The sequence below is a fragment of the Indicator indicator genome, chromosome 16 (genome assembly GCF_027791375.1).
Source record: "Indicator indicator isolate 239-I01 chromosome 16, UM_Iind_1.1, whole genome shotgun sequence".
Classification (NCBI taxonomy): Eukaryota; Metazoa; Chordata; class Aves; order Piciformes; family Indicatoridae; genus Indicator; species Indicator indicator.
In genome coordinates, this window is record NC_072025.1 from 9,092,484 (window position 1) to 9,111,311 (window position 18,828).

Here is an 18,828-nt window from a genome sequence, read left to right on the forward strand (position 1 = left end):
CTTCTTTCCTTTCCTCATGGGAATGCTGAACTGTTGACATTTGGACAGGGGGCTGGAGGGCTTGAATTCCCATTGTCTCTCCTCAGTGTTTTGCAGTGAAATTGCATCTTTCGTCCTAGGATGCAGGTTCTGAAACACTATAAACAAAAAAATGGAGGCTGCTCAGATATCTCAGGGATAGTGTTTCTGACCATCTGAAGACGTTGCAGCACTGCTGAATCAGATTACGTTCATTCATATGTGGATGGTGTCAGTTTGCTGCTATATGAAATGGAATCTTTTCCTCTGCCTCCCCCCAGATGTGAAGGAAGGCGCAGTGGTGGGTGGCAGGGCAGAGGAATGTGTGGGGCCCTGCTCCTGTCCTGGGATGTGCTCTGCAGTGCTTCCTCTGATTGATGAGCTGGGCAGGGTGAGATGAAGAGCGGGTACTGCATTTTACTTAGGGTCTTGTTTTATTTTAGCTAGGAATAGCATGCATTTATTTTTAAAGATACACGGTTGATAAATAAATGTCTTACTGTTCTGCTGGCATCTGCAGTGAAATCGGGGCAGCTTTAGCACTTACAGTGCTAGAGGCTCTTGTTTTTTCACAGTGCTGATTTTTTTTTCCCTATGTTGCACTGAGTGATTATTACATTTTTGTTGTCTTTTGGGGGTTGTTCTTTAAGGAATAATGAATTCTCTATTTCTGTTTTTTTGTTTTGTTTTGGGGGGTGTTGTTTGGTGTTTGGTTTGGGTTTTTTTGTTTGTTTGTTTAATGCCAAATTAGGATAGCTGTGAGGGGATTCATCTTTCCTTGCACAGTCCAGCTTGTGTTCTGATCCTTGTCTTTGTGTCATAAAGTGCAAAACTGTGCTGGATGTTCCTCATGTAACAGCTGGGCTATTAAGCAGAACTAATTCTTCACAGAATGGCAAAAACTCCAAAGAAAGGCATCTGTAGGATTAAGCATAGATGCTAGACAGCAATCACTTGGCAGACTGCTGAAGGAAAGCAGTCCTTGCAAGGGAGAAAGTGTTGTGTTCTTTCTCCTGAATGCATGCAGCCACACAAGTAGAACAGCTTTGAAGCTGCTTAATGTAGCTTACTGTGTGTGTTTTCTGTACTATTTCCTACGTTTCTTGTCTGCAGAAGAACAGAGGGGAATTCCTTGATAAGTGCATTAGCATTTATTGTGCATTTTTATGGCCACACACTGTTGCCTGGATGACAGATAGATTGAGAAGGGAAAACTCCAGCTGGGATGCCTTCAAAAGTGAAAAGATCAAATCTCTCATGCTTGTTTACGTGACTCAGTATGGTATGTCAGTTACACCATCAATAAACTGTTGATTATACAGAACCACATATTTGAGTCTCAGTCTTTTGTTTCCTTTAAAACAGTGTTAGTGATAACTCCTGAGGTGGTATGTATGCCTAGTTTCCTTGGGAAGGGTGGCAGTGGTATGTTTTTTGCTAATTAAATGATTGAGGTGTAGTAAAGCAGTGTATGTGGTTACAACAGCTTACATACACATAGCTGCAAGAAGTGGGAAACACTGTTGTTGCAATATCATTAGCTGCTTTGATTAAGGTAAAGAGAAAGATTTTGGGTGCATTATCCTGTTCTTCTTTCACAGACGGGAATTTTGATGCATGCCCCCACATTGCAGTTCTGAATCGTCATCTCAGTGGGGCTCTAAGAGCACCTGATGGACCGGAGAACAAACATTAGAATAAGGTGCTTATGGGCTGGTAGTATGTCAGTAAGGATCTTCCTGTTATTTTCTGTAGCACATGGATGCTTCCTAGGATCCCATCTGTTGTCACAGTTATGTTACTATCATGCATAACAAGCTGCGTGTCTGTTCCAATATCCTGAAGAAGCAAGGACAAAACAGTGCATTCTGATAGTCACCTTGTCAGATAGTACTTTTCTGTTTCTTCATGTATGTGTCTGTATTCAAGACAACTTTTTGATGAGTTTTGATGAGGAGCCAGTTTTCTTTAACTGTTAGGATGTTTTTTCTTCAAGTGTCACAGACATGCTAATTATGAACTCTTTCTGTTGTTAAAGATACTGTAGGAAAGAAAGAATAAATGACTACTTTTCCCTGACAACCTAGTCCAGAATAGACTACTTGACTTCCAAGTTTTTAGGAAAAGGAAATACTACACATTAAACTTCAGACTAGTCTTGACTTGGAGAAGCTGGTGGTGAAAACTTTGTCTGTGTGTGTGGCCAGAAATACTTGTCCCAACCCAAATGGTGGAGAGCTTAATGGTCTTCAGTGGACATATTCAGACTTGGTTATTCCTGTACAGACAGAGATTTTGAAAGTGATCATTTGTCAGCCACTGAATTAGGAGCTTTAAAGAAAGGAGCAGGGGGACCTGAAAGTGTTAGAGGAAACAAATGAGATTGCAGCTGACATCTCCAAGGGAACTTTTGTTCAAGGGTGCTCAGGCTGTTGACCTCTTTGCTTCTCCATTTCATTGCCTTTAGATTATAGCATTCATCAGTACCAAAAAAGTAGTGGCTAGTTTCTGTCTGAGCGAATGCTACCTTTTTCTTTTTTTCTTTTTTTTTTTTTGTTTTTTTTCCTATCTGTTGGGGAGGCAATAATGGACATGGCTGTGCAAAGATTTTAATGCAGAAAGAAACAGTTTTGCATTGTAGTTTACAAGTGTGGCTTTTATATATGAAGCTAGTGATTTATTTCCCTTCCTTCTTACAAGAGATTGGAGAGTAATTTCTTGTGATCTGCATTTTAGTTTGGAAATCGTTGGCTGAAAATTACACTTCTTACATATCTGTTAGCAGATTGTTGAGAATGTGGCAGAAGGAAGGAAAAATTAAAACATACTGTTGTCTCTTCTCTTTTCCCATTCTCTGCTGCAGCTCCCTCTCCTCCTTTGGTTTTAGTGGCAAAACTAACTGTATGGTAACCTAGGAATAAATGTTTGTGCAATAAGGTGACTTTAAGTTTTGCCAGAGCAGACGTTCCCAGATGTAACTGGCAGTTTGTTGTAGGCAAAACTGTAGTAGGGTCTGCGAAGGAGCTCACCCTTTAGAAGGCAGTTAGGGTCCTAGAGAAGATTTGTCCAGAGCAGAGGTAATGAATTGAGAGTATCAGAAAGGGCAGATGGTGCAAATCCTCACTCATTACCTCATCTGGGGTCGTCTTGGTATTTATCAGTGAAAGCTTTCTGTAATTACCCCCATATGCAGAGCAGTTTCTGGTCCCTCCAAAACTCAAAATGTGTTTTTAAGATGCCTCAGAAAGATTTGCTCCATACCTACAACCTGCCAATTCTACTCTGGACTGAAACGTAAGAAGCATGTGGCATTTTGTCTATAGGGAATGTCAGATTTCAGGGCCAAATCTGGCTCATTCTGTGTGCTTACTTGTTTTTCACACTGTAGAAATAGAGTTCCTAATCTTGTTAGGTTTTTGCAATATATGGACCTTTTTATATTTATTTTTTTATTGCTTAGGCTAGTGTTTTCAGATGAAGTATTGGCATATTTCTTATTCATCTAATTTTTTTTTTTTTTGGGTAAAGATTTGTAAAACAAACCAGAACAACTCCTTTCCCTTCCAATCTTCCTTATTCCCTCCTTGTAATCCAATCAAAGCAATATTTGCCTGAGTTTTGGAGTAATACATCATCTAGTGGACTGAGGGAACACAGTATTTTCTCAATAAAATGTCTCTTAGCTCTCTAAGGTAAGATCCTGACTCAGATGATATTGAAATCAAGGCTAAGACTTCCACTGATCAGCAAATTGGAAAATGTGTCAGCAGTCTTAAATACCTGGCTTTCAAACTTTGTGAACATCAAAGTGCGTGGATGCCCGTAAGCTGTGTCAGCAGCTCCCAAAACGTCATGCCACGTTGCTAAAATCTGTCTTTGGCTTAGGAAAAAAAATGGTAGGGAGAGAAGAGGAACCCAAGTTGTAGCACTAAACAAATGGGTCCTAAAAATACAGCTCTGTAATTTCCCACTCTGCAGGGTTTTCCAGAGCATCAGAATAATAACAATCTGAGTATGATAGCTTTCTCTATAAACTGTAATTCCAACTGACCTTCTTTGAAACATAGAAGTACCAGCTAGGAGATTGTAAATGGCAAATGGTTAACAAAAATCTTTGGGACAGACAGATTAATAGTCGTGCCCTATCAATTACTGATAATGTCAAATCAATGCAGCAGTTTCAGTCTCATTTAACCTCCCTATTATTTAATTGTAATACTCTAAGGTAATTGCTGAAGACTGGACTCCTTTTTCCATACAATTCTGAATTATCATCTTCAAAACTGCTGCTATGATATTCATACTGTCACAATCTAAGAATTTCTTCATATTTATAAAGTCGCAGAGAAACATTTGTCTTTTTGTTTTCATTCTAGGAAGAGAAAATGGATATATTAGGTTTATTCTGGAAATACATTTAATTCAAGAAATATCTGTGAAAATATATAGTGTAATCTGCCTCACAAATAGCATGGTGATAGGCTGAATTGTCCTGCTTGATGATATTTCTGGTGGGGTTTTTGTTCTCTATGTTCCTGAACAATGCAGAGAGTTTATTAAAAAAGGGAGCCTTGTTTGCACTCCTGTGACTACCTTCAATTTCAGTGTAGACCTGGATAATGTGGTGTAATAATCATGGTGGTGGTAGGTTGATGGTTGGACTTGATGATCTTAGAGGTCTTTTCCAGCCAAAATGGTTCTATGGTTCTGTTATTCTATGATTCATTACCATACCCAGATACGCATTTTGCCTCAAACTAGAATTTTTATGGAAGAAGTTTTGATGAATTTAAACTCAAGCGTTTTACTTGGTTGCTAATAGGAAGGTTTTTCTTCTTAAGATGTAATTTCAGTAAGCCAAAGTAGAAATACTTTTAAAGAAGTTTCACTGCCACTTGGAGTGATTATTAAAGCATCTTTCAAAACTGTTCTTGAGGAAATGATGGGATACTGTTCTTTTATGTATGTAACACTACTGTTTGTTTGATTCCATCTCTCCTTGTTTTCTTGTATTTTATTTATTTATTTGTTCCTTTCTTCCTTGAAATACTTATTTTTCTATTATGTAATATCTGGATTCCTCAGGAAAATATTTTTTTCTTCATGTTGGGAAATTAAATGTCATACTTGCTAATGGCAAACTACCACGTTTCTGTCATGTAATGATAGCTCTGTATCCTGTGTTCTTTCTAGGGCTGGGTTCTTAGTAACCAGCTTCAGAGAACAAAGGGTATACAGAAATTAAAGCTAAAATAGGAAGCTGGAAAGCAAAACTGTAAGGTAAAATGAATGCCCCTTAACAGGCATGACTGTATTTCCAGACAGTTTTATCCAGAGTTTTTTGTTGAGTTCTTAAGATCTTGGTGGTGATGTCAGCACCCTGTATGATTTATTTGTTGATTCTATTTAATTATTTTGTGATGAATGGAGAAACTTAGTTTGTTCCAACTGAGTTTAAATATTTGGCTTTTGGCGTTGTATACGTTTTCACTTATTAATTAAAATTAAATATAATAAACTAAAGTTTTAAGCAATAGTAGTACAAAATGATACCATTTCAGAATTGCTTTGGGTGGGGTTTTTTTTTGTTGTTTGTTTGTTTGTTTTTGCAAATGCAAGGATATAGGAAAAGTGTATTTCAGTTGAGCTTATTTTTCTGATCACTCTGGCAGAAATTAAAAACAACAGCTGGCTTTAGGGAGAAAGCCACACTTCCGCTTTACCAGAAGAGTCAAATCTCCAGGAATTTACACGAGTGCCATTACTAGTATGTTGTTTGAATTAAAATAATTTCTTCTTTATAACAGAATGAACTGACACTTCTCTGTGCCTAAAAGATACACGTGTTCTGCATGATATCACTTCCTGTTACAGATGCAACTCAGTTTGAATGTAGACCTCTCTGGTACACATACCAGTGTAGTTGGACAGCTGTCTTCCATACCTGTTGATCATCTTGTTACTTTTTTCTCTGAAATAAGTTTATTGACTGACTTGGCTTGAAAAATAAAACAGAGATGTGTAAGGATATTGATAAAGCTAATCATATGCATCAGCTGTTGAATGGCAATTGTACAAACCATGGTCCAGATGAGGTTGAATTGTTGCATGCCTCAGCTGTCTATGATGCCTTAGGGGATCATTTGCTGACTGACACTTGTGTTGGGCTGAGGGGGGCTCCTTTCTTAGATATCCCTTTGTTTATGTACTAGCTTCATTATCTTATCTTATCCACAGATTTTAGAGCCTAACCATGTAAAATGTACTACACTGATAAAGCTCTGAAGAGCAAAGATAAATGAAAGAGGGAGAGGGAAGCCAAAGGCTGGAAAACTGGAGTCTCTTCATACAAATCTACTATAAATTGTCTTTTTGCCTGGGGGAAAAGAAAATCAATAAAACATTAATAGATTCGGGGTGTTTCTGAAGGGCAAAATTATTTTCTTTGTGACAGCATCTTGACTTTAGTATTTGGTGTGAGGAAAGTGGCAGGGGCAAAGTTACTGCCCTCAGGTGGGTAGGTAAAAGCCCAGGCAATCCTTTTGCTATCAATTATATTCCCTTCCTTACTTGCCTGCTCCTTGCTAATACATTTCACTTTAGCAAGCTCACCTGAACTTCCCTGCTAGAGCTATAAAGCCTCTTCCTGCTTTTTCTGTTCTGATGAATGAGAGTCATGGCTCCCTGTCCTCTCTAATGTCTCCTTTGTATATTTGTAAGACTGTCACTTCCCTCTTCACCTTCCTTCTCCAGGGCTGATTGGGTCCCAGCTCTTCTAAAATCTTTCCTTACAGGCTGGGTTCTGAGTTATTCTGAAATCTCTTATTTTTATGCCTTACATTTAAAAAATAATTCTAGGTCAAACCACACTTGTTCAAAATTCTAAGGGTGAATGCAAGAAATCACCGTGCTTGTGGTAGCACATACAGAACTCCCTTTCACAGTAATCCCCTTTTACTTACTGAAAAACTTTACCATATTTTTCCATTTGTGTGACAATCATCTCTGAAATCTATGTGCTAAGCAGAATTTGAATTCCACAATACTTTATTTAATTTTTGCTAGCATCTCCTGGGAAACTCATCAAACATCTATCCATGAGATCACTTGACTGCTCCAGCTCTCTGTACTCCAACTGCTTCATCAGAAATGGGGAGAATAGCTGTGTTTGTGGTCTTGCCACATCTCTGGATCTGTCAGTAATCATGTAAGGGTTATTCCCAATCCAGATCCAGACTAAAGCATGCCTTTTGAGTAGCAAATAATTTGAAAATATGTGTCCACAGAGCCAAAAAGCATGGCAGAACTTGCTTTTCTGAGGATTAAGAAATCACGCTAAACTCCAGGAAAATTGGCTTCAGTACTAAAATCTAATAGACATTGTGTCGGTGTGAGCTGAAATTCCCCCCCCACCAACAATAACCAGGCTAGCTCAGTCTGGAAGCAAATGAAAAGCTGTATTTACAAGCAGAGTCTAAAATCTACAGTGAAATGCAATGAATATGTACAAATATACAAAATTCACAACATTCACAAATATATACAATCAACAGAAAAAGCACAATCGATCTCCCTTTGCTTCCCCCCAAGGGGACCCTCCCAAAGGGGCCTCTCTCTCCCAAGAGCTTCCCCCCCAGACCCCCCTGGACAGAGAAGCAGAGTTAGTTAAGCAGAAAGTTGTTAACTTAGCTGCCAAGGTCAGTGTGTTATCTTCAGCCAGAAGAGAAGAAGAAACAGCAGCCAGACAGCCCAGCAACTGCCCCCACTGCGAACGCAGAATGTGCAGAGTGCCTACTTTGTTTTGGGTAATAGTTCTTAAACATTTCTATCTATCCAATGGAAGTGTTTAGAACAATCGTTATTTTGCTTTCTTACACCCAATAGTGACTTATTTACATTCTTTCACTTTCTCTGTTCTGAACTTTGCAAGGAAAAATTAAAAAGACAGTTTCAAACCATCACAGTCCACCCCTTCTAAACAATTCCATTGGCTGCTACTATCATCTATCTAATCTAAAATAATATCTACAACAATAGGTGAATAAAGACCATAGTCCATTCCAGCTATCTCAGATGTAGATGATTCAAAAGAGTCAAATCACAGGAAAAACAGCAAACAGCTTGTTTCCTCGCAGATGGAGCGAAGGAAGGAACAGGGACTCTCAGGTGACTCAGGGCTCTCAGGGTTCGTGCACCGTAGATCTCATGAACTCTCCTCTTGGGCGCAATGCTGTATCTGCGCAACACTCTGAATTTAACCTCTTTCAGCCAAAGTTAGATTTCTTTGTGGAATACACTGAATTTCACCATTTTCTTGCATCACCCAATAGGTGTGACCAGGACCTTCAGCAGAAACCACCCCTCGGACAGGTTTGGCCTCTCCTGAAGGAGACAATACCCAAACAGTTTTGCCTAACAGATTCTTTTCTCTGATAACAGGAACTCTATCACCTTCTTCCTTTCGCAACAAATCTGATTGGGCAGGTCCAGCTCGATTCACTGAATCTCTACTATTCACCAACCAGGTTGCTTGTGCTAAATGTTTCTCCCATTTTTCAAAGATCCACCCCCCATGGCTTTGAGAGTGGTTTTCAGCAAACCGTTGTAGCGTTCGATCTTCCCTGCAGCTGGTGCATAGTAGGGAATGTGGAATATCCACTCGATGCCGTGCTCTTTGGCCCAGTTTTTTACAAGATTGTTCTTGAAATGAGTTCCATTGTCCGACTCAATCCTCTCTGGAGTTCCGTGTCTCCACAGGATTTGCCTTTCCAAACCAAGAATGGTGTTACGTGCAGTTGCATGAGGAACTGGATAAGTTTCCAGCCGTCCAGTGCTTGCCTCTACCATAGTCAGCACATACTGCTTACCAGATGGAGAACGAGGTAGAGTGATGTAGTCAATCTGCCAGGCTTCACCATACTTGTACTTGGACCATCGGTCACCGTACCACAAGGGCTTGATCCGCTTTGCCTGCTTAATAGCAGCACAAATGTCACAGTCATGGATGACTTGTGTGATAGCATCCATGGAAATGTCAATGGATCTGTCACGAGCCCATCGGTAGGTTGCATCTCTGCCTGGATGTCCTGAGGAGTCATGGGCCCACCGAGCTAAGAACAGCTCACCTCGGTGTTTCCAGTCAAGATCAGGATCAGGATCAGAGTTTGTGTCCACCTGGGAAACTCTTGCAGCTAGATCTGCCTGATGGTTGTGTTGTTGTTCTTCAGTAGCTTTGCTCTTAGGAATGTGAGCATCGATGTGTCTCACTTTCACTGGGATTCTCTCAATGTGAGCAGCAATGTCTTGCCACAGATCTGCAGCCCAGATTGGCTTTCCTTTCCTCTGCCAGCCATTCTTCTTCCAGTCTTTCAGCCAACCCCACAAGGCATTGGCAACCATCCACGAGTCGGTGTAGAGATAAAGCTTTGGCCATCTCTCACGTTCAGCTACGTTAAGAGCTAGCTGGACAGCTTTTACCTCTGCAAATTGACTGGATTCTCCTTCTCCATCTCTCGCTTCTGCAACTCTGCGCGTTGGGCTCCACACTGCAGATTTCCATCTCCGCTTGTTCCCAACAAGACGACAGGAACCGTCTGTGAACAAAGCATATCTCTTTTCATCATCAGACAGATCACTGAATGGAGGAGCTTCCTCTGCACGAGTTACTCTCTCCTCTGGAGGTTTAGCACAGCTTGTGCCTTCCGGCCAGTTTGTGATCACCTCCACCAAACCAGGCCTTTCGAGATTTCCCATTCGAGCTCTCTGTGTTATCAGAGCCATCCACTTAGACCAGGTAGCATCTGTTGCATGATGTGGTGAAGAACCTTTGCCTTTGAACATCCAATTCAGAACTGGCAATCTAGGAGCTAGAAGAAGTTGTGACTCAGTTCCAATCACTTCAGAAGCAGCTTTCACTCCTTCATAAGCAGCTAAAATCTCTTTCTCTGTTGGAGTGTAGTTTGCCTCTGAGCCTCTGTAGCCACGACCCCAGAAACCAAGAGGACGTCCTCGTGTCTCCCCTGGAGCTCTTTGCCATAAGCACCAGGTTGGACCATTGTCACTCGCGGCCGTGTACAGAATGTTCTTAATGTCTGGACCAATTCGGACAGGTCCCAGACCCATCGCTTGGACTACCTCTCGCTTGATCTGGTCAAAGGCTGCTTGTTGCTCAGGACCCCATTGGAAACTGTTTCTCTTTCGAGTCACATCATAGAGAGGTTTCACAATCTGACTGTATCCGGGAATGTGCAGTCTCCAAAATCCCACTATGCCTAGGAAGCGCAGAGTTTCTTTCTTGTTGATGGGATTTGCCATGGTGGAGACTCTGTTTATCACATCCATTGGGATGTGACGGCGACCGTCTTGCCACCGCACTCCCAGAAACTGGATTTCTCTGGCAGGTCCTTTCACCTTGTCTCGCTTGATAGCGAAACCAGCTTGCAAGAGAATGTCAAGGATTTTATTACCTTTCTCGAAGACTTCTTCAGCAGTCTCACCCCAGACGATGATGTCATCGATGAACTGAATGTGTTCTGGAGCTCCACCTTTCTTCAAAGCATCATGGATCACTGCATGGCAGATGGTTGAACTGTGAATCCACCCCTGGGGCAAACGATTGAATGTGTACTGAACGCCTCTCCAGGTGAAAGCAAACTGAGGCCTGCATTCCTCTGCTATGGGAATAGAGAAGAAAGCATTAGCAATGTCTGTGGTAGCATACCATTTGGCCTGCTTGGATTCCAGCTCATATTGGAGTTCCATCATGTCTGGCACAGCTGCACTCATGGGTGGAGTTACTTCATTCAAGGCACGGAAATCAACTGTCAGACGCCACTCTCCATTCTGCTTTCTCACAGGCCAGATGGACTGTGAAAGGTGAATGAGTTTTGCTGATGACCTTCTGACTCTCCAACTGACGAATCAAGTTTTGAATGGGCACCAAAGAGTCACGGTTGGTTCTGTATTGTCTGTGATGCACAGTTTGAGAAGCAACCGGCAGCTTTACATCCTCTATCTCATGTTGTCCCACAACTGCAGATTCATCTGAAAGCTCAGGTCTAATAGACAACTTCAATTTTCCTCCATCAATTTCTACAGTTGCTATTCCAAAAGCCCATTTGTAACCCTTAGGGTCTTTAAAACGCCCTTCTCTCAGAAAGTCAATTCCCAAAATACAAGGTGCATTAGGACCTGTTACAATAGTATGTTTCTTCCACTGCTTCCCAGTTAAACTTATATCAACCTCTATCTTAAACAACTCTTGAGATCCACCAGTGACTCCCTGAATAGTTATAGATTCTCCCCCTTGATAATTTGATGGTATTATGGTGCACTGAGCTCCTGTGTCAACCAAGGCCCTGTACTTCTGAAATTTTGAAGTGCCAGGCCACTGGATGTACACATCCCAATAGATTCTGTTATCTCCATTATCCCTTACCTCCCCCTGGCGGAAGGCAGGGCACCCCTAATGGTGGGGATTACCTCCACATGTACAGCTGGCACAATGTCCAGCACCAGAATTAGGATCACTGTTGGAGCTATCAGAGTTGTTCTGGGAAACTGAGGAAGCGACAGCTACCCTCCTGGTATTGCTACCTCGGGATCTGCCCCTCTGCAGCTCCCGTAACCTCTTGAAAAGATCAGAAGTTGGTTGACCATCCCATCTGTTCATGTTCTCACCAAACTGATCACGCAGAGTTATCCAGATACTGCCACATGATTGCCTCTGCTGTCTGTTTTGGTTTGACCTGTTCTGGAATGGCCTTCTTGGAGCACGTCTGTTCCTAACAGCTGAAACTTGTATCCATCTGGAGGAAGAGGAATCAGAATCATCCCCCTTCATCAAGTTGGATATGGAGGTTTTAAATTCCTCCTTCAGCTCTTTCATGCAATTCTTCATTTCTCCAGACAAAGTTTCAATGGCTGAAACCAAAGAAGTACGTGCAAGACTATCCTCCAACTGCCTCATTTGGTCAGTGAAATGGCCAACAGTAGGAGGTGCTCCACCATAATTTCTTGCCACAATCCTGCTTGCCAGAATAGTGGCATAATTAGGAGGAGCAAGCTTAATGAGCTTTTTGGCAAGGCCTGTTCCAACAGGAATTTCATCAGGATTCAGAGTCTTATGATCTCCATACATTACTTCTCTCACAGCAAACTCTCTCAGACGCTTGATTCCCTCAGCTATTGTGGTCCAAGGCTTAGGGTTCCATGGTAAATCATCTCTGCTGGGGTACCTCAGCGAGACTGCCAGTAGGAGGCGTGCCCACAGAGAAACTTTACCAATGCACTTGCCTAGATGCCTGTCTATGCCTGTATCCTTTGAGAGCATCCCCAACTGAGAGGCCGACTTGTCACCTACCACCAATGCTGGGGCTCCCATATCAAAACACCTGGCTAGCCAAGACAGGACTGGCTCATTATCTCCTCTGATGTAGTCCTTCCTCACATGTCTAATTTCCTGTCTGGGTGCATTAGCTGACTGTATGTCATCCTCATCATCACCATCATCATCATCATCCTGAGGTCGCTGTCCCCATAATCCTATTTTAATCCTCCGTTGAATTTCTTTGAGTTCAGAGGCACTACCAGCAGTTGCTAATCTACTAGGGTCTACATCCTGACCTACATCTCCATCATCCATGTGGGGTCTCAAGAGGTCTACCAGAGTTTTAAGGCTAACCCTCTCTTCCTCATCAGAAGGATCTTTCTTAACAGAGGGACCCTGAGTAGAAGGACCCTCATCTCCATCTGCACCATCTCCTGCAGCATCTGCATCTCCTTTACGCTTTCTGGTTACAGTGGCCACCAAATTTACTGGCTTGGTTTTCACATTCACAGCAGAGTTGGAAGAGCAAGTAGCCTTATGTCTTTCTTGACACAGTGCTATCAGTAGCCATATGATTATTCCAAGAAGCAACAAAATTAAGGCAAGCACAAGATATCTAGGGTACCACTGGTTCCAAAGACCCTCTGTAGTTGTAAGAGGAGTAACAAACTCATATGTGTCTGCTAGCAGATCCATAGTTGAGTTACCATAGCTTCTTAGCCCAATAAGACCACAACAGAATTCACCAACATTCAGTAACTTGTTCTTAACCCAAAGAAACGACTTATATGCCACATATCTCACAATCTTGTCTATCATGCAGGAAACAGCCCATCTGTAAACAATCACACCGATAATAGATGAAATAAAATTACTCAAAATCCAAAACAGCTTCATTTTGCTTCCTAATCTGAGCAGAAATAAATCACAAGCAATCGAGCCCCACGTTGGGCGCCAAAAATAAAAAGTGTGTCGGTGTGAGCTGAAATTCCCCCCCCACCAACAATAACCAGGCTAGCTCAGTCTGGAAGCAAATGAAAAGCTGTATTTACAAGCAGAGTCTAAAATCTACAGTGAAATGCAATGAATATGTACAAATATACAAAATTCACAACATTCACAAATATATACAATCAACAGAAAAAGCACAATCGATCTCCCTTTGCTTCCCCCCAAGGGGACCCTCCCAAAGGGGCCTCTCTCTCCCAAGAGCTTCCCCCCCAGACCCCCTGGACAGAGAAGCAGAGTTAGTTAAGCAGAAAGTTGTTAACTTAGCTGCCAAGGTCAGTGTGTTATCTTCAGCTAGAAGAGAAGAAGAAACAGCAGCCAGACAGCCCAGCAACTGCCCCCACTGCCGAACGCAGAATGTGCAGAGTGCCTACTTTGTTTTGGGTAATAGTTCTTAAACATTTCTATCTATCCAATGGAAGTGTTTAGAACAATCGTTATTTTGCTTTCTTACACCCAATAGTGACTTATTTACATTCTTTCACTTTCTCTGTTCTGAACTTTGCAAGGAAAAATTAAAAAGACAGTTTCAAACCATCACAGACATGTCTATTTGTTGCATTTTTAAACACTGTTTCAGAGAGAGAGAGCTTTACAAAAACTACCAGATTTGTCATTTAGCCATTTATATGAGAGAAGGCATAGCTTTTCTTTAACATGCAAGTTTATTTTTCTTAAGTGAAACCTCTTCACCTGAGAAAAGGAAAACACTCGTGGCCTTACTCGAAGGGTTAGGGCTCTTGTGTAATTCTGAATAGCATTAAAAAAGTAAGTTCTACAAATGGCATTATGCACTTTTGTTCTTTCCACCTGAGCAGTTCATATGAGTGGCCATTATCTCTTGAGAAACACTGAAGTGGTTGGTATCATGTGCTGGAGAGTTTCTCAATATTTTCTGCATTCTGATCAGATGAAACCTAATTATGTGCCAGTGTTTCAGTTCAGGGAGGAATTTCAGTTCAGGGGTTTTATCTTCCTTTCTTTCTGTTTCTTTAGTATACAGTTGCAGCCCAGTCTTGGGCTAGTGTCAGCTGTGAGGAGACCAGCAATCTTTAACAATAATAAACATGGACATTGTTGGGATTTCTTTTTCCTCTAAGAAAGCTCATTGAGAAATCAGTGTTACAAAGTGTGTGCATAGGAAGTGCAGCACGTAAGGGAGCAAGACACCTGGGCTTGTGTTTAAAGGAGCTTCAGGACTTCATTTCAGGAGTGAATGAAATGGGAGTGTTGTATTTCTTTCTTGTTTGTTTGTTTTTCTCTAATTTAAAGCGAGTGAAGGACTGCTGCTGTGTTTAAACAAATAAAGAGGTGAGGTTTCAGGTTTTTGTACCATATTAGTTAAATTGATGTAAACCTGGTTTAGTACGTAAAATCTTTCTGCAGAACAATATATTCATCTTGCACCATTCATTAATATGGAGCAGGAGACACCATCAGCATTTCTCTAATATTTAATAAATGTGTGACCGTAGGTAGTAATTTGGGGTTTGAATAGGTAATCATTTAAGAGAACTCATGCCAGAGCTGAACTATGATGACTCTCTGCATAGATGAGTATTGGACAGAACTTTGTGGTTTGTGTCATCAAAAATATACTGAAAAGTAACTATAGATATATGTTCCCATCACATAAATTGCAGGAATTTATAAAAGTAAATAGATACTAGCTTCTGCTTCTGTAAGCAGTGTTTGGTATCTTCTAAGTTAAAAAGGGTAGGAGCATAACTTCTTGGAGTAACATTAATTGTTTTCTTTTGGCTATAAATCTGGGAACAAAATGATTAAATAGACCAAAGAAGAGGGAGAGAACTCAAATAAAAAGGCACTTACATTTATTGCATTTTGCAGGGTTGTTTTCAGGAACAACCTATGTCTCTTGAGACTTTGTTTCTTATCCATTTTATAGAGCTCTGGCCTCTTAACAGCACAGCTTTAATGACTTGTTCTTGGGGTTCTGAGTTGGTATCGGCACTTGCCATGAAAACAAGCCTGTTACAAAGAGGTCAGGTTTCACAAGACACCAATAGACTTGTAAAAACAAATTTTACTGGAACAAATAAAGTCAGAATTAGGAAGAAATCAGAGATTTGCGTAAAGTAACAAGATACAGAAGGACCAAGTATTGAGCTGAACTGATAATGTATAAATTTACTTCTGTAAGCAGGGATTTTTTTTGTTTGTAAGACCATGTTTAGTGACATTAAGGAGTTTTTCTGAAGATTTTGTTCAGTTTGCTGTCTCTAAAGACTAATTTTCAAAGGAGAAGAGTTGTTTCTGCTGAGGTGGAAAATTTTTCTTTAAATATCAGCTTCAATTAACAACTTGATTTGCTTTCAATTGCAGCTGAATCTGTTCTTGCTTACTATCATGATGACATTTTGTGTTCTGTGAAATACTTACTTTCCTCAGGCTTTTTTGTGATTCTTGAGAGTCTCACTTCTGTATTTAATCTTCAGTTATAATGTACTGGATGCATCGAAATAAATAATTCTTTTTATATACAAAAGCAACCCCCAAATAATCGTGTTTCTGTTGTCTCACTCTGTCCCTTTAAATAATCATACTAATATAAGAAGATTCTGGGTGCGATTATGTAATTCCTATGGAGATTAAACTTTAAAAGGTGTGTAATAGCTTTGCTTTGGTAAGGATGGTATAATTACCCTTCTGCCTTGTTAAAATGGTCCTTTCTTATGCCAGTGGCTGGGTGGTGCAGCTGTGCTACATTAGAGCTCTGAAATTCATGTTACATTGATTTCTGTTCTTATTATTTATGCCTTTATTACTTCCTAGAGATTTAATTTTGAAAGCTAAGCAGGCTTGCTGAGTTTGTTGCATCACACTTTCAGTAAATAAATGAAGAATGTAAAGCAGTATGTTTTCTATTAGAAAATCTGTTAATGGCCATACTAGGAATATACTGCTTTGACTCAGGTGATCTCACCTTGTCTGTGTAGTGAGGAAGTAAGACGAGCTTGGATGCTTGCTTTTTCTTGCCCCTCTGTACTTCCTCTCACTGACCACTTGGACTTTTGGGATCATAGTGTTCTTACATGATCACACTTATTTTGACATTTTTTTGTTTGTTTATTTCTTTTTCATGTCAAACGTGAACGTGTACAACAGCAAGGGGTTTTGCTGAAGTGAATATTATTAAAGGACTAAAATAAGACTGTCAGAAACTAAATGTTGTTTTGGAAATTTTCTAGGGCAATAAAATAATTTTCTTTTTCCAAATGTAGTGGGGCTACTCCCAAAGCAGTTGAATTGAATGAACTTCATTAGCTTAATAACTGGTATGCTTTGCAGTTGCATACCAGTCAATTTATGTGCTTAATTTTATTAAAGAGTGTCATTTTCATTGAAACTTTTTTTACTGAATTAGGTTAAAGCAAAGTTAAATAAACCTTCAACTAATGAAACCATGCTGTTGAGCAAAGATGACCCATCCTTTTTTGCATATAGAGAAGAGGGTTATTTGAAGCATTTCTGAGTATTTTTGGAAGTTGATCAGTGATCTGGAGTCTAGTTTAGGCAGGATTTTTCCCTTGCTTTAGATCTTTAAATTTCATGTTCTCTTATTTTTAGCCATTTCTGCATTTGAAATCCAGCCACTTTCTACTGAAGTCCAAGAAGGTGGAGTAGCTCGATTTGCCTGTAAAATAACAGCAAACCCTCCTGCCATTGTGACATGGGAAGTGAATCGAACAACTTTACCTTTAGTCACAGACAGGTAGGTAGACTTACGTTTTAGAATGTAATTTCTTTTCAGAGATAATTTTCAGCCTGCTGCAAGAAGAAAGTCTCAATAATTGAATGCCATTACATAAAAAAGTAATGTACCTATGTTACTCATATGCTGTTAGGTACTTCAGAAGTGTCTAGTACAGCACCTACTAACATAGATAGCAATGATTATGTTGTTAACGAAGTTTAAACAAGTGTTATGAGTGCAGACCGGAATCACCTGCTACATAGAATGTGAGTTGCTGTGGGGTACAGCGTAGGTGGACTTCAGCTGTGAAGGTGGTTTGAACTAGCCAGGATGCTTTCAGAGAAAATTGATACTGAACCTGTTTGTCTTTAGAGGACCAATAAAGAATTATATGTAAAGAAAATTGAATCAAAACACTTGATGCTAGGGAAATTCTGCATTGGAGGCTTCTCATGAGTTAACTTGAAGCGCAGATCCTACTACCTGCTATATTCTTTTCCTGGCAAGACTGTATTTGTTGAACCTACTCCCATCCTTCTGGACATGTAACTTTCGTTGAATGTATTTAATATACTTAGGATGCAAAGGAAGGCAGAAAGAGAAACATAAAAGTCAAAAGCATAGATGAGTTTTCTTGAAACTGTATACCAGTTATGCCAGTATACCTGAAACTGCTGCCAAAAATCAGCCAGCCTGAACAGTAATGAAGTACCTGGATAAAAAAGTTGGGATGATTGCTCTGAGGGTGAGAAAGATCTGCTTTTTGAAAATAAGCTCTTCTGCTTTCATCATGATCCTGGAAAGAATCTCACCTATAGTTCAGAAATGCAGGGAGATGAGTCATGTATAGGAAATGGTTTTGAGTCTCCAGCCTGCTGTTCCCAGGTCAGTGTAGCAATGGCTGTATGTGAATCAAGTCATTAATTCAATGATAGTGTTCACTGGGTGAACATTTATCTACATTTCTTTTTTTTGTTTCTGTGACAGGATAACTGCTTTGCCTACAGGTGTTCTTCAGATCTATGGAGTTGAACAGAAGGATGCTGGGAATTATCGATGTGTTGCCACAACAGTAGCCAGTAGACGTAAAAGCACTGAGGCAGTGCTGAGTGTAATTCCAGGTATTCACCACATGAGATTTTTTTTCAATGGCATTACATTCCTTTTTACATTATAGCAAAAACACTTACATGTCTTAAAGATCTGTAACTGTCCTCTGAACCACCTGGCCAAATTAAATTTTGCTTGCTTGTATCTTGTGGCTAAAATACTATTCAGTGTAAATTTCTACAGTTACTGAAAGAAGGCTTTGGTGTAAATTTAAATTTAGGCATCATTAAAATGCTATTTTTTATTTGGTATTTAATTGAGTTTTTGTTTAATTGCTCTAATTTTATTTTATTTTCTTTAATTGTGTTTTTTTTTTTTTTTCCTTCCAAAGCCTCAGACTCGAAGCCTTTTCACAAGCCATCTATAATAGCTGGTCCTCAAAACATTACGGCATCTCTTCATCAAACTGTCATACTGGAGTGTGTAGCTACAGGGAATCCAAAGCCAATCATCTCATGGAGCCGGTTAGGTAGGTCTTAAAATTACAACATGCAGCCTTCAGCCTGTGGAGAGGAAATCAAACTGGAAGGAAAGGATTTCAGCAATTAAGTTACTGTTCTGAGACTTCATGTAGTCGGTATTGATGAGTAGGTTAGGGTGGGATAGGTGACACACTTTTAGCTGTATAATTCCCTAGTGCTGTTGA

The 18,828-nt window shown here is 40.2% G+C and overlaps 1 protein-coding gene across 1 annotated transcript in view; it reads left to right on the forward strand.

Moving 5' to 3' along the window:
* PRTG (protogenin) overlaps nucleotides 1-18,828 on the forward strand; it is an 83,652-nt gene that overhangs the window by 17,719 nt on the left and 47,105 nt on the right. Inside the window, 3 exon segments of the mRNA XM_054388191.1 lie at nucleotides 16,946-17,090; nucleotides 18,060-18,193; nucleotides 18,514-18,651. Coding sequence (XP_054244166.1) covers nucleotides 16,946-17,090; nucleotides 18,060-18,193; nucleotides 18,514-18,651 — 417 coding nt within the window.